This window comes from Aricia agestis, chromosome 21 (genome assembly GCF_905147365.1).
Source record: "Aricia agestis chromosome 21, ilAriAges1.1, whole genome shotgun sequence".
Taxonomy (NCBI): Eukaryota; Metazoa; Arthropoda; class Insecta; order Lepidoptera; family Lycaenidae; genus Aricia; species Aricia agestis.
Genome location: NC_056426.1, coordinates 1642330 through 1659348, shown reverse-complemented (window position 1 = coordinate 1659348; position 17019 = coordinate 1642330). Strand labels below are relative to the sequence as shown.

The following is a 17019-nucleotide window of genomic DNA, read 5'->3' as shown; positions in this document are numbered from 1 at the left end:
GCAGGTTTAAATTACTAGGCCCAATTTCACCAACGCCTGTCAGTGTTAACTTATTAAAGTGTTATGCCTTCTCTTTCATTCATATAAAAAACGAAAGAGGTAACGTGTTACGTGATACTAATTTGAGGCTAAAATCGGGCCAGTAATTATAGATGATCCGCTATTCTTGTCTGTTATATGCTAAATACTCACTGTATACTGAATTAAAGACAAAGAATATATCTAGGGCGATTCGTTTTTTTGACTCAATTTAATTGATGTATAAGAAAACGATGATCAAAAAACTATAAAATAGCAGGCGCAAAGGTTCGGCTGGTACGCTTTCAGTCACACACTTATTAGTAAAAATTATCTGCAAAATTCCAAATAATTTGGATATGGTATGGAAATTTCGTGAAAAGAAGAGGTAACTTTGGGATTTTTTTCTATCGAGTGAAGTTCATGATATTGTGTAATGGAATATAAATTCCACTGTGTTAGATCCTTAACTAACACATATATTTTTTTCAGAATTTAAATTACTATATTTTTGTGTCTACTGTCACTTTTAAATCTTGAAAATCGACCGTTTCTAGGAATACAGGCCCTTAATTAATATGTCATTTCCTTCGATTCGGAGTAAAACTATCGAGCAAAACCGTATGTGAGTACTTGGCATTAGAGTAATAGATGATCTGCTATTCTTGTCTGTTATGTAAATTTTCCAATCCAAACCTTCTATTGTATTGTATTCACTGTGTCAATATTTTTATTGTATGTAGACAAGTAAATGATCAGCTGTTTCATAATACTCAGATTAACTATAAACCATTTATGATACCTACGTGATAGGCCGTGTTCGTAGAATGGCCTGGCCTTAAATCTTTTTAATTGATGTTTATAGTAACTTTTTTAGAAATGGTATTGACTAATAACTAATAAGTAATGACTATTATACAAGGTGTAACAAAAATAAGTGATAATACTTTAGGGTGTGTACGTGTTCCTTGTAGAGAGTTCACTGTGAAAATAGCATCGCTGAAAGACCAAATTTTTTTTTGACTTTTGTATGGGGAAACTCGTGACGTTCGGGCGCTTGCCCATACAAAAGTGAAAAAAAAAATTGGTCTATCAGCGCTGCTACTTTCACAGTGAACTCTCTATAAGGAACACATACACACCCTAAAGTATTATCACTTATTTTTGTTACACCCTGTTTATATATATTATTATTAATTATTATTACTTATTATAATTATGGTGATATTTTTGATTATAATACCAAAACTTATGTTCTTTGTCCTTTCCCGGGATTCGAATTATTTAAATACCAGCAAAATCCTTTCAGCGGTTTAGGCGTGAAGAGGTAACAGAAAGACAGACAGATAGACGGATAGACAGACAGAAAGGCAGACACACTTTCGCATTTATAATATTATGGATAATGCTTCTCACAGATATTTGTTCCCATAATAATTAGTAATCTATACTATCAATACTAATATTATGAAGCGGAAGAGTTTGTTTGTTTGTTTGAACGCGCTAATCTCAGGAACTACTGGTCCGATTTGAAAAATTCTTTCAGTGTTAGATTGCCTATTTATTGTGGAAGGCAATAGGGTATATTTTATTACGCTAAGACTAATAAGAGCGAAGACATAGAGGAAAATGTGGAAAAGACGGGTAAACATTATTTAAAAGGGCTTATTTGAACGCGTTAATCTTACGAACTACTAGTCCGATTTGAAAAATTATTTCAGTGTTAGATAGCCATATTGAGAGAGGCTATAGACTATATTTTATCACGCTAAAATTAATAGGAGCGAAGAAATAGAGGAATATGTGGAAAAAACGGGGGAAATTATTTAAAAGGTTTTATCTAACGAGCTACTGGAGCAATTTTCCTGTTATATTTCACGGATAAGAAGTAGACCACGTGGTTCATAGGCTATTTTTGTGGACTAATTTGTCTGTGAAATATCTTATTTACGCGGGCGAAGCCGCGCGGAACGTCTAATTATTAATATAGGTACCTCTAATATAATATTAGATCTCTAAAACTACGCAATGGGTTTTGATTCTGTTTTATTAGATTTTTAGAGTAAATTTAAGAGGTAAGATTTATGTGTATATTACATAATGAAACATAATATACGCCAAAATAACGTTGCCGGGTCCATATATAATATATACTAATATTATAAATGCGAAAGTGTGTCTGTCTGTCTATCTGTCTGTCTGTTTCCTCTTCACGCCCAAATCGCTGAACCGATTTTGCTAAAATTTGGTATGGAGATACTTTGAATCCCGAGAAACGACATAATATACTTTTTATCCCGGAAAAATATATGGTTGATAAATGAATTTTGGCGAAACACTGGTCTCTAGTTAACATCTACTAAATATTTCTATTTATTTTATAATAATTCTTGCAATATGTTTTACAAAATGGTTAAAATAAATAACACAATATAAACTACCATAACGGTCGATAAACTTATTATTATAGGTAGTTTAAATAATACTCATTAGTCATAGGCCATAGCTCAAATTATGATTTCCAAAAATGATCTCACATCATCATACGTTCCAGATGTTAGGCGGTGACATTTAAATTACTCAGAAAAATTTGAGTTTCCGCGGAACCAACGAAGCGTGTATCGGGAACTACGCTAAGTATAAATGAACAAGCGGGGATATCGAGCCGCAGTTACTTAGCGCGCGTGGAAAATGTAAGAGGGTGCACCATGTTGGACAAAATACTGTTCGCCTGTGTTTGTGTGGGATTGGTTGGTTGTGATGTGTACTTCAAACCTAGGAGCATCGAGAAACCGGTGTATTACGCGAAGGACAACGAGTATAAGACGGAGGTTCTTTTCCCTGGCAATTATTATCAAATTTCCAAAGAGAAAACGGACGAGTTTAGACCACAGGCGATTCCATTGTTACGAGGATTCGATAAGAGGTCCTTGGAGGAGCAGCCAGCGATTCCACTGAGGGGTTACGAGAAGAGGTCTTTGGAGGATGAGCAGCCAAATGCTGATGAAGCCTACTCGCTCATGAAGAGATCAATCTCATGTAAGTTTTTATCCATACCAATATTATAGATGCGTCTGTCTGTCTGTTACCTCTTCACGCCCAAACCGCTGAACCGATTTTGCTGAAAGATATGGAGATACTTCGAGTCCCGAGAAAGGACATAGGATAGTTTTTATCCCGGAAAAATGTACGTTTCCCGCGCGATAAACGTATTTTGACGCAACGGAATTGCGGGATACCCGACCACAGAACTTATTTTCAAAGTTTTCAAGTGTGGCTAAGTGTCTAAGCACAACATGCCGAAGATATGCGGCTGAAGTTCTGCAAGATTACGCCTGCAATGCTTTTTAAATTACCGATGACACAGCATGCCGAAATTACGTCGCGTTATAGCATACAACCGAACTATATTCGAGCGTAAGTTCGGCAGCGATTCGGCGATTTTTTTCCAGAATCAATTCGGGGCATTCAAGACATTGAATACTCGGAAAAAGTTACGTATCTGAATTTCTGCCGCGTAATTGCTGCAGAAATTCAGATGCGTGCTTTGAACCCATTGACTCAGTCAGTGGTTTAGGCAGTGACAATTGAGGACATGATCAGCGGGGCTAAAAATATAGTCGCTTTGGAGAGTTATAATATTATGATATATTTTTTTAAATCGCAAAATGGCCACTCTGCCTTGCAATTCATGTCTAGTATTTCGCACAATTCGTACTAATTTGACATTCGTCAATTTGACAGTTTTGACAATTCGTTTTCTGAATTGATTTGAGAGGAATTGCAAAAGGTGACCATAGGTCCGCAGGTAATCATGTCCTCAATTTTCACTGCCTTCACTTTTATAGAATAAATAGGTATTTATTCTATAAAAGCGGAAGCTAATTGATTGATAAATCAATTTATAGTCTAATTCGCTAGAAGTAGAGCTAAGGTGTAATCGGGGAATCAAGACAGTAGCGGTCATTGACTCCCTGTCAAACAAATTGTAATTTTCCAAATGAACCGCGATTCACAATGAAGTGTCAGATGTTCCTAATTTAACGGCGATATCGTATTTTGTATACTCGATCTGAACTGAATATATAAAGCATATCAGTTCGAAGTTCGAACTCATAAAAAGTTGGAGATTATCATTCTAAGAGTTACCAAGAGGTTTTCCGATGAATCTGTAATAATCTGTCTTTATAAGAAGTCAATGTTATTCTTAACTCTTTAAATAATATTCTAAATACATACAGTGCGAGCATTTTTTATTTAGCATCTAGATGGGTCAAAAGAAAGGTCAATGACCGCTACCGCCTCGTTTCGCCGATTACAGTATAGAAACTGTTAATTTTGCACCGATCTCTGAAGATGTAGCCATCCACTAAAAGAAATTATTCTCAATCCCAGACACATTACGACTAATATAGACGCGATATAACCCGACCAAAAAACATAATTATCAGCTTCATAGTAGGTACTGCTGAAAGTTCGGGGATCTCTCCTATATTTGAGATATCTATAATAGTAGGCAAACAGTACATCAAGTTTTAAACACTTGCCTCACTGGTTTTGGTGACGGTAGCCGTATTCATTGAGATCAGGCCAAGCGGGAGTATCTTTTGCCAACGTGTGTGCGCAGTACACAAGAGCATTCTCTTCTTTCACTCTCATAACCCCGTGGGACGGATGACCGACATGACTGGCGAGAGATTAGGCACAGTACTTTACGTAACCATCCTGAATTGATCCTCATGTCAGACAATCAGGTGATCTCGCTGTCTCTCTATCTATCTGTCTCCAGGCTGAATATTAAGAACCGCTATAGCTTGTTTTTCAACATAGGAATCAAGCCTACCTTTTGACAAGACGTTTTTTCAATAGCTAATGTACTCATGTTATGTCAATTGCATACATCAATTCACATAACTAGCCGGCAACGCACCTGCAGCTCTTTTGATGTTGCGAGTGTCCATGGGCGGTGACCTGTTTTAAAAAAATATTTAAACGGCGATTCTACAAAGAAGAGCTAAAGAAAACGTGACTAGGGGCTCTGAACCTAGAGGCGTTATAGGCATTATAGCACAATTAATGATTTCCATTAATCCAACATTATATCCCCAGGTTTGATGTTGTTTACGATCTATTAGCACAATAAGCCTGCTAATTTACTTCCGGTCGCCATTATAGTATAATTTATAAGTCGTTTATTTAGTTTATTGGTTTTGGTATCGTGTTCTGATATAGTTTTGGATAGATCTATAGATAAAAAGGCATATTTTCAATTGGGATATTTCCTATTTCTATTTTCTTCCGATAAATTTAATTGCAGGCTCGAAGACATATTCAATATAATATCTCTTTGAGATCATACAAAAAGGTTATTGTGGTTGGTTACCACCGTTAATCTTAACAATATTGGAGATATAGTGGTGAGAATGTTAGGTAAGCCAATGTTCGTTCAAAAGGGCACATTTTCAATGAGAGGAGTTGTGCCTCTGTAATTTTAATGGCTAGTTGTCATAAACAATATTTATCCGGATGCATTTGAAGAAGAGGTGTTTATTAAGCGTGCATGTTCTTTGACACATTTAAATGAATATACTTTATTGTGCACACCACAGTTACAAAACACACACATAAAATAAAAACATAATATATTAAAATCAAGAGAGTGCACAAAGGCGGCCTTATTACTAAATAGCAATATCTACCAGGCAACCTCTGTAAAAAAGAAACAAATTGCTGGAGAGAATGTGTTGTGCTAAAAGTATTTAAACTATAATTTAAAAAAAAAAAAATAATAATAAAAATATATACCTTAAAATACTGTCCTATAAAGTATAAAAAAATAAATACTTCATATGAAAATAATACTGTTATAAAATATTATAAAATAATTTAAATAATAAAGAATACAAAATATTATATAATTAAAGTGACATAATATTACATAACACGTGAAATTATAATCAAGCACACTTCTAAATTTTTTTTGCAATATTTATAGCAGTATATTAAGCTTAAGTATATCATAAGTTTTCGTAGGGTAAAAGCTTCCAGCCCTAGTAGACAAGACGTGGTAAGCGATTATCGTAAACGCCAACAAAATGCGATTTGACATAAGTCATCGCTTCGCTAGCGAATACTAGTGTCAAATCCCATACATTTTGTTGGCGTTTACGATAATCGCTTGACACTTGTCTCTAGGCGCAGTTCCTTATGCCTAAGGTGACCTATTTCCGCTAGCATCAACAGATCTACCGCTCGACTAGACTCTGATAATCTTATCATTGTGGTCACATTTCAAAGCGTCCCAGTGTAATATTTTGTTCTCACTAGAACTAAAGCTGCGTTGCTTGTAATGTATTTTGAGATATAAAATCCTTACGCTGAGAAAAATCAGGCAAAGGCAGCAATTCTATTCGTTCTTAAACATACCTTCGCAACGTGCCTTAGATCAGCTGGAACCAGGGAGAAGAAGCGCTAAAGAAAAGATCTTGGCTCACCCAAGATCTTTTCTTTATCGCTTCTTCTTCTCCGATCAAAATGTATGGAATTGACATAAGACGAGTCGAACGTCGACGTCATATTGACGAACGCTTATGTCAATTCCATACATTTTGATGAACGATCCCATAAAGAAGCGAAAACGAAAAATTCTTGGCTAATTAATGGCCAGGGCCTGTAGACAAGTGGCAAAGCGCTAACGCTACAAAATGTATGCGATTTGACATAAGTCATCGCTTCGCTAGCGAATACTAATGTCAAATCCATACATTTTGTAGCGTTAGCGTTTTGCCACTTGTCTACGGGGGCTGGTGGGAATTTAGTCTAAAGGAAGAGTCTCGAAACTGATCGACTGGGAACTTTATCGATATTAATGCTGAATTAATTAATATTGGACGCGCGTGACGCGGGTATCGTCCGTTCCACGCCATTGACGTCGAAAGTGGTTCCGTACTCGTGTTTGTTGGTTCCGTCAAAGAATAGATAATAGTGTTCCGTGGATCACCTGAGTCTCTAGAAGCTTCTATTGAGATCTGCCTTCCTCAATTTTGCCTACCAGTTACTAAAGGGGATTACTACTAACAAATCGTTTTTTCTGGAAGTGTGGATCATATTTTCAGATTATTTAACTTAATTGTACCCCTTCCGTAATTTTTAATAGACCCATCGACATCGTTGATCTTTTTGTACGCTTACCATTCGGTGTACTACTTTGCTTGCTTGGTAACATGCTTTTTATTCATTAAGGTAACATAAGAAAAATTGTATGGTATAGTGACCTCTCTCAAAATGAAAAAACTTGCAGCTATCTAGATTTTATCAATAAAAAAAACTTGAGAGGTGTCTAGGGACACCCGAATGGAAGGAAGTTATTTCTTATGTTCAAAAAACCTGTATCTATATATATAAAAATGGATTTTCAAATGTGTTAGTCGCGTTAAAACTCGAAAACGGCTGGACGGATTGGGCTGATTTTAGACTTAAAATGTTCGTAGAAGTCCAGGGAAGGTTTTAAAGTGACACGAAGTTCAACGGGACAGCTAGTACATAATATTATACACTCGAAACATATATAAAAAGCCATCTATTGACGCTCAGGAATACTAACAACGCGTCGGTGTTTATTTAAAAACCGCCATCTAGTTAACGCACAGGAATACTTACTATCAACGCCCTCTGCCCCTAACATGCAGGTACTAATGAAAAAGTGTCGAGGTCAAATCGAGGTCAAATATCGTTCTGTCTAGCCTTCAGATTTACGCCGAACGCGCGATAAGGAACTTCGTTACAATATCAACTAACATAACCGAATACCCGACTAGATTAAAACATATTAACTAACGTCTAACATGCAACATAATTACAATAGCTTAAGCTTATCTATAGGGGAAAACTTTACGTGAGTTCGGCCAAGTCGATACTTCCGAGTACTGTCGAGTTTTTTGAGGGAAGTACTGTTTCCACGTACTATCCATTATGGTACAGTCCTATACAGGTTGTAACAAAAATAAGTGATAATATTTTAGGGTGTGTATGTGTTCCTTGTAGAGAGTTCACTGTGAAAGTAGCAGCGCTGAAAGACAAAAATTTTTTTTCACTTTTGTATGGGGAAACTCGTGACGCTTGGGCCCTTGCCCATACAAAAGTGAAAAAAAAAATTCGTCCTTCAGCGCTGCTACTTTCACAGTGGACTCTCAACAAGGAACACATAGACACTGTATTATCACTTATTTTTGTTACACACTGTATATCCGCAGTACTCGTAGGAGCTCCCAATCCCCCGCAGAACATTTCGGTGAAAAGAAAAAAGCGACATAAACAGCGATAATGTGTAGAAAATGCGACATATCCAAAATCCATTATGAACTTTCATTTATTAGTGAGATGAGGCGACATTGATATCCATTATGGCGTCCACGGCCGGAACTAATAACAACCTATTACTCCTCGGTTCGGTTGTAATGATAGAATAATATTGGTTACTGGGGCTCGAAAACCAATGCTCTGAATAAAATAGAGAAAACGGAATAGAGGTGGTATTATTTTGGTTCATACCGCAGTAGACATTCGCAACTCCGTTGCGTGAAATTTTTTTATCGCGCAGGAACAATAATTTTCCTTAAGAGGAGTCCACACCGCCGTTTTTCCATACAAACGCTGTCCCCTGTTTCCTCCCTGGATAATGCCGGTAGAGTTATGATCTTTTTCCTGAATATCTATGGCCACTATTAGCATGTCCCTATGTTTTCTGTCTTTTCATAATTTTATTATTAAAAAAGATAAGAACGTCCAAAAACCTAAAAAAATGGCAAGATTTTCCTCTGTGTTCAAAGACCCAGAAAACAAAACTGGCTAAAATATACAAAAAAAAAATAAAACATAGGAACACAGCTCAAGCCTTGCTTTAATTCTTATTGAAAAAAGTACTTAAATCGGTTAAGTTTTGGAGAAGGAATCAGCGGACAACGAATCGAAGATTTTCTGTTATTTGATGACAACTTTTGTCGTGTTGTCTCTATCGCGCTCTGCGGTGGGAGACTTGAGATTGGTGAGACAGCAATACATTTTCAAATACCTATTTTCAATTTCTCTCGCCCCTGGTGTATCCTCTTAAATGCCTACCCGCGTTTCCGTAACAATTACTCAATTAGATAATCATGACACGCCGACAATCAAATGGCAGAACAAACCATGTAAGTTTCATTGAAAGTTACGCGAAATTGTTTTTTTTTTTATAAAATAAGGGGATAAACGAGCAAACGGGTCACCTGATGGAAAGCAAATTCCGTCGCCTATGGACACTCGCAGAATCAGAAGAGCTGCAAATGCGTTGCCGGCCCTTTAAGAGGGACTAGGGTAATTATAGGGGAGGGTAGGGATGGAAAGGAAAGGGAATATTAGGGGAGGGTAGGTAAGGGAATAGGGTAGGGGATTGGGCCTCAGGTAAACTCACACACCCGGCGAAACACAGCGCAAGCGCTGTTTCACGCCGGTTTCCTGTGAGAACGTGGTATTTCTCCGGTCGAGCCGGCCCATTCGTGCCAAAGCATGGCTCTCCCACGTATAAAAAAAATTGTAGGAGATTTTTAGAATAACGCGTAGCGCGGACCGCGGACATCGAAACAATATTATGACATATCATAATATTGTTTCGATGTCCGCGCCGACGGTCAGCGTAAAGCTGCGTTTCCACCGGAGCTGAGCTAAGCTGCGTTGCGAGTAATGTGTTTTACAAGAACCAATAGAATCGTTGCGCTGAACGTGGTCAGGCAAATGAAGCGTTTCTATTGGTTCTTGCAAAAAAACATTCCTCGCATCGCAGCTTAGCTCAGCTTCGGTGGAAACGCAGCCTTACGCTGACCGCTGACGCCGACCGCCATCTAAATATTAAGACATTGTGGGATATGTGCGTGGCGGCCAAAGGAAGATCTTCCGACCGAGCGAGGTGTTATGCTCGGTCAGGCCCATCAGGCCGGATCCCACGTGGCACATTTCAGCTGTCATATATATACCGACGCGTTCAGAAAACTTCGATAGCGCGATGCAGGAATGTTAGGCGAATTGTGGGTACCGCCACATCACTCCCCCCCAAAGACCGGAGGTCGAATCTTGAAGTCTTGTCGCTTGAATCACCAGTGCCAGAGTGTTCCAGTGAGTCGGAACTGTTGCAGTGAGTCCCAGTGAGTTGGAACTGTGATGCTGCTGCACGGGATCCAGTGAGTCGGATAGCTGCCGTGCGGGGCCGATTCTACGTGCTGACCAGGAAAGATGTGCTCTGCTTGCTGACCAGTCGATGTAGTGAGAAAGCCCGATGATGCCGATGCGGAGTCCGCCCTGGCCGCGGTACATTGCGGCTAGTGGACGAGGTACCCGATGAGGCGATGCTGGCTGGCGCGGTGCGGAGGGGTTGGGAGTGATGATGATGAAGGAGGCGTGTTCTGTCGAGGGTCACCAATGTGGGATATGTGCGTGGCGGCCAAAGGAAGATCTTCCGACCGAGCGAGGTGTTATGCTCGGTCAGGCCGGATCCCACGTGGCACATATTTTCAGCTGTCGTATATATACCGACGCGCTCAGAAAACTTCGATAGCGCGATGCAGGAATGTTAGGCGAATTGTGGGTACTGCCATCATATCAGCGCAGACCGCTACGCGTCTAAAAATCTACAATTTCGCTTAACTTTCCAATTAAACTTACATGGTTTGTTTTTCCATTGTCGGCGTGTCAATTATCAAATTGAGTAATTGTTGCCAAAATTGCCTAACAACCTTTATACGTGGGAGAGCCATGCTTCGGCATGAATGGGCCGGCTCGACCGGAGAAATACCACGTTCTCACAGAAAACCGGCGTGAAACAGCGCTTGCGCTGTGTTTCGCCGAGTGAGTGAGTTTACCGGAGGCCCAATCCCCTACCCTATTCCCTTCCCTGCCCTCCCCTATTCCCTTCCCTTCCCTAAACTCCCTATTACCCTATTCCCTCTTAAAAGGCTGGCAACGCACCTGCACCTTCTGATGCTGCGAGTGTCCATGGGCGACGGAAGTTGCTTTCCATCAGGTGACCCGTTTGCTCGTTTCCCCCCTTATTTCATAAAAAAAAACGATCAAAACGCTCAAAATATCTCCTATTTTAAGCGTTTTGATCGTTTTTAACATAAGACGGAACGCAGGGATGACACCACCATATTATACATACAACAGCCAGGAATTTAATGCCATTTTTAAGCTACTGCATAGGTAGCTATTATCGCGGGCCTTGAGTGCAGCGAACGAATTAAGAAATTCCGTAACGAAAAACACCTAACATTCCTCTAACGTCGTTTTAGCTCCGCAAACTTCGACGCGGCGTTTGCTTGCGCGCGACTAAACGTATACGAATAATTGCATAAGTTGATAAAAAAGCTATGCTTTATTTATTTTGTTTTACCATTTATTTCAGGCATTTAGGCCCATAATACAAATACCTTATAAACTAACATACATAATATTCAGTATCCACATTACATGTAACATCTTTACCGCGGCAGTCCCCGAGTACCACACGTATTAATTCTTTTGTTTTTATAAAAATCTAGTCATAATAATATTTTAAAATCACTATTAATTAAAAATAAAGCTTCTATTTAGTAATTTTTCAGTAGACATTTCACATTCTGTCCTATTTCAAGCCATTTATTATGCATTGCGTAATAAAATGTCATTATTTTCATTACAATGCTGCAATGACGCCAATTATTTAATAATTAAGTTATATAATTAATAAGATAATTAAATTGACTTTCTAATAATAAATAATAAAGTTGCAAACGTCAAAACGGTGGCTCCGCAACATACATCACATTTATCTGACTATTTTTTTTTCAATGAAATAAATGGGGCAAACGAGCAAACGGGTCACCTGATGGAAAGCAACTTCCGTCGCCCATAGACACTCGCAGCATCAGAAGAGCTGCAGGTGCGTTGCCGGCCTTTTAAGAGGGAATAGGGCAATAGGGGAGGGTAGGGAAGGGAATAGGGGAGGGTAGGGAAGGAAATATGGGAGGGTAGGGAAGAGAAAAGGGTAGGGGATTTGGCCTCCGGTAAACTCACTCACTCGGCGAAACACAGCGCAAGCGCTGCTTCACGCCGGTTTTCTGTGAGCCCGTGGTATTTCTCCGGTCGAGCCGGCCCATTCGTGCCGGAGCATGGCTCTCCCACGTCAAAAATTGATTTGGTTGATTGTCAAATCTTTGGTTAGGCAATAATAGACGCCATATTTAACGATAACCATAGAGCTCGACAAGGCTGTAAATGCACGTGGCGAAAAAAGGAACTAACGCAACTGTCATTGTACAAAAACGCCATTTTTGACAGTTCCCATTTACCAGCGGCACCCCCACTCACGTTCATTTAGGGTCGAATTTATCGACGAATTTATCTGTCTGTCTGTTACTGCTTTACGCTTATACGGCTGATCATATTAAGAGGATACACCAGGGGCGAGAGAAATTGAAAATAGGTATTTGAAAATGTATTCCTGTCTCACCAATCTCAAGTCTCCCACCGCAGAGCGCGATAGAGACAACACGACAAAAGTTCTACTATAAGAACAGAAAATCTTCGATTCGTTGTCCGCTGATTCCTTCTCCAAAACTTAACCGATTTAAGTACTTTTTTCATTAAGAATTAGAGCAAGGCTTAAACTGTGTTCCTATATTTTACTTTTTTTGTATATTTTAGCCAGTTTTGTTTTCTGGGTGTTTGAACACAGAGGAAAATCTTGCCATTTTTTAGTTTTTGGACGTTAATATCTTTTTTATTAATAAAATTATGAAAAAAAAGAAAACATAGGGACATGCTAATAGTGGCCATAGATATTCAGGAAAAAATCATAACTCTACCGGCATTATCCAGGGAGGAAACAGGGGACAGCGTTTGTATGGAAAAACGGCGGTGTGGACTCCTCTTAAGAATATAAATTGTAGAGATTCCGTAATTTGCAGTATTTAAAGCTTTATAAACTTATAATTTGAAAGCTACAAAGTTATAATAAAAATACAGCAATAATCTTCAGTATATCAAAATTCCTTTCCTCGTTTTAAATTTTATATTTTCGTTTATTATACTCATGATATCAGCTTCCACAGTAAAACCAATTTATTAAAATTCAAGCATACATTCAGCATCTTATGATTTACAAATTACTTTTATTTGAAAATTGAAACACACGCCAATAGATCGACAATATCATAAACTACATATTCCCCATAGTTTAATTTTTTTTAGTACAATTTTGAAATGCAGGCTTCATTAGTGCAAAATATAGTAGAAACATATAGGTCGTCCTATAAATTTTGTACTCGTGCAAAGCCAGGAGCGGTCATTAGTTTATTATTTTAAATAAAGTTTTTTTAGATAAATTCTATAACACCCTATATAGCAAGTCCTATTACACAGAGCATGCTCCGTATTAAAATAATTGGCTATAAAGCCATTTCACACTTTTTGATTGCTCTAATTGTGATTATAATATTATCTATTTTTAATTAGAGAAATATGCATATTTTATTATATTTTACTGCAGAAATAAAATATGTGTAAGTTAATTTTTATTCGAGTTCGATGCAAATTATTCCGTTAATGTATTTTTTATTTAAATCAAATAAATAAATAAATCTATGGACGCTTCACACCACGTCAGTCTGGCCCCGTGGTAAGTACCTGATGGACTTGTGTTACAGGTACCAGACAACGGAAATATATTTAATACTTTTATACTATACATATATTTAAGATTTTTATTATATGATACACATATTTAATACACATCCATGACCCAGGAACTTTGAAAACTTTTTGTTCCGTCGGCGGGATTCGAACCCGCAACCCCCGGCTTGAGCTACCAACGCGCTCACCACTGAGCCACAGAGGTCGTCAATTTATTTATCTTATATTATCACCTTTACAATCCGTTTAACTCCTTAATCCCCATAAGGCCCACTTGGGCCGCGCTAAATGTCAAGCGCCATCTACAATTTAGCATATTACATAAAACATTTGGTTTACTTACTCGTATCTACATAACGCCCGTTAATCCGTTGCGCCTAAATTCGTTAGTCGCGCGAGAACCGTACGTTTTTCCGGAATTAAAAGTATCCTATGTCTTTTCCCGGGACTCACAGTATTCCCATTAATATCTTTCAGCAAAATCGGTTCAGTGGTTTGGGCGTATAGAGGTAACAAACACACTTTCGCATTTATAAAATTAGTTTGTAATTTATCGGAGTAAAATATTGCCATTAAATTTTAAACCCCGTGCTAGTTTCATGTTGTATTATTTTATCCTTAGGGCCTGTGTCATCACTTTCTGATAAAGTGCCGAATAGGCTATTTACAACTTTTTTGACAGATTGTCCATACTTGATCTGTCAAGTTAATTGGTAGATAGCCTTATCAAGAAGTGGTGAAACAGGCCCTTAGTGTCTTTTTTACCAACGACTTTCTTACCTTTATCTCAACGCCAAAAATAGTACTCAAAATTTCACACGCAACCCTTTTAAAATGCTGTAAATATTTTTTGTTCATTGGATTAATTCTAGCTCCATTTTAAGAGCTGATTTTACTAACTGAGAAAAAAAGTTGGCAAAAAGACACTAGATGACTACAGACTAGACCAGGGGTCACCAAATGGCGGACCGCGGTCCGCATCCGGACCGCCGACCCATTGTGTGCGGACCAAGCACTTGACTTGCTGATGAACTTGAATTTCACTCCAAACAAGCAACAAAATTTTCACTTTTTTTCATTGATACATTAAATACCATTGTAATTTCTAAATACCTTTGTTTATTAAATATTTTTGTATTATAAACTGTGTGGACCGCGAAGGTCATTTCTTTTCTTAAAATGGACCGCGAGTGAAACTAATTGGTGACCCCTGGACTAGACAATACGTTATCGATTTTATTGGCGCATAAAAAGCACATGCTGTATCTAATTTAATGTTTATCATTACAGATATCTTGGGCGGAGGAGATGATGACGAGAACGAAGCGGACGACGACGAAGACTATGACAAGGACGACTTCACAGAAGGAGACAGAGGGAGCCACATAAAGAAGAAGATCAGAAAACGAGTGAAGAAGTATTCCAAATACATGATGCCGCTGCTTCTAGCGTATAAGCTGAAGTATTTCGCTCTAGTTCCAGTCATGATTGCGGGGCTGGTTCTTCTGGTTGGGGCGACGGGAATGGCTGGATTCTTCTTCGCGTTGTTCGCTGCTGTCATGGGTCTGCAGAAGGGAGGGTATTAGGTTAGTTCGACGAGGTTCGCGATGCCATCAGATAGTTGTATTCCGGTCTTTTGCTTAAGAAAAGTGGCCTTGAGAACTGGCGTAAACCGGTATAAACTGGTGTGAACTAGTATGAACCGGTAAAAAAACCAGTTTGTAGGGGGCTATTCTCGTAACTCGAATGTGGTGCAGTCACGCGCCTGTGTGAGCCTGCAATCGAAACGACTTGAGAATAGAACCCCAGTTTGTTTGCGATAAATCGAAATGATCGATCGTAAAGCTGCTCTCACCCCAAAGATTTAGGGACAATCTAGACTCCTGTGTTTTGCCATACTGGCGAATTTATTTTCACAGTAAATGTAGTAATTTGAGACGGACAAGTTTGCGGAAAAATCAATAGATGGCGCTTTTATGCTTCTTTGAAAAATATTAAAAATGAACTTGGATTGTTATTGTGTCTAATATTGTCATAGTAATACTGCATAGTACAAAATGGAAATTATGTGAACTAGTAAAATCAATTATGATTTAAAAACGAGTGTCTTGCTTCAAAGAATTAAATGAAGCAACGCCATCTATTGGCAAAGAATTGTAACTTTTGTAATTATATCGCCATCTTTTGGATTAAAGTATGCAACTTTTGTTAGTTGAGTAATTTTAAATACATTTACGAAACTGTACTTTTTTATTAACTGAAACTGTTGTAAATATTTTCAAATAGTGATATGTAGTTTATATTATTTATTAAATTGTATTTTAATATTTTTTCCTATAAATTATGTAGTTACCAAATTAATATTATTATAGTGTTTGTAATATTACTTTTTAATACACATTTTTTATTTTGTTTTGCGTTTCTATACCTAGTCCTTTAACCTGAAAACTTGGTTAAAACACCAATAATGAGAGACCAAGGAAACTTTGCTAACTACAGAGTGTAAGGGTGGGTTGCACCAGAGGCGTGGCTAAAGTTAAAGTTAAGGTTAAAGTTATGGTTATAATTAAGGCTAAATTTAGCTTTAACTTTAACTTTGACCGGAGAAATGACAGCTGGTCCAACAAGGTTATAAATGAACGTGGGCAGGGGCGCTGCTGGTAAAGGAGAACTGTCAAAAATGGCGTTCTTGTATGATGACAGTGTTAGTTCCTTTTTTCGCCACGTGCATTTAAAAACTTGTCGAGCTCTATGGTTATGGTTAAATATGGCGTCTTGATGGCGTTTCTAACTTGAACCAAAGATTTGACATTTTGCATTGTAGTTAGTAAAGTTATAGTTAAAATTACAATTATAGTTAATTGGTGCAACCCAACCTAAGATTCTGCCATTTCAGAACAGGTAATCCATACTAATATTCCAATGCGAAAGTGTGTCTGTCTGTTGATTTGAAGATTTTGACATAAGCCCCATTATTTTTGTCAAAGTCTTCATTAAATAGAAGTCTAATTATCATTAAAATGTCTCTGAGTGTGGGCGTTAGCCTTATTTTATTGTACCCTGATATTTCTTACTATTAAGGACCGTCTAGGGTATATAATTGATAGTCTCGCGCCTTCAATCTAATTGTCAAATAAACTGTTCAATAAAATTGAAGCGTGGTATTGCACAATGAGCCTGAAGACAAGCTAAATCTGTCTTGGGACCCGCAACGAAATTAATTTGAATAGGAAAATTATAAGGAGTAGGAAATCCACTCGCCATATTAAATCCATATTTATTATTTATTAATCCATATTTATT

At 37.9% G+C, this 17019-nt stretch overlaps 1 protein-coding gene across 1 annotated transcript; it reads left to right on the top strand.

Moving 5' to 3' along the window:
• Positions 1–2726: 2726 nt before the first annotated feature.
• LOC121737864 lies at positions 2727–15302 on the top strand. The gene is made up of 2 exons (XM_042129596.1): positions 2727–3057; positions 15007–15302. The coding sequence occupies exons 1-2, from the start codon at positions 2727–2729 to the stop codon at positions 15300–15302; spliced, it is 627 nt and encodes a 208-aa protein (XP_041985530.1).
• The last annotated feature ends 1717 nt before the right edge of the window (positions 15303–17019 follow it).

What these genes read in the sequence shown, in the direction of transcription:
- LOC121737864 (XM_042129596.1), top strand. Translation starts at nt 2,727, where the DNA reads ATGTTGGACAAAATACTGTTCGCCTGTGTTTGTGTGGGATTGGTTGGT. An exon ending in CATGAAGAGATCAATCTCAT is followed by an intron (nt 3,058 to 15,006) that starts GTAAGTTTTTAT and finishes TTATCATTACAG; the next exon opens with ATATCTTGGGCGGAGGAGAT.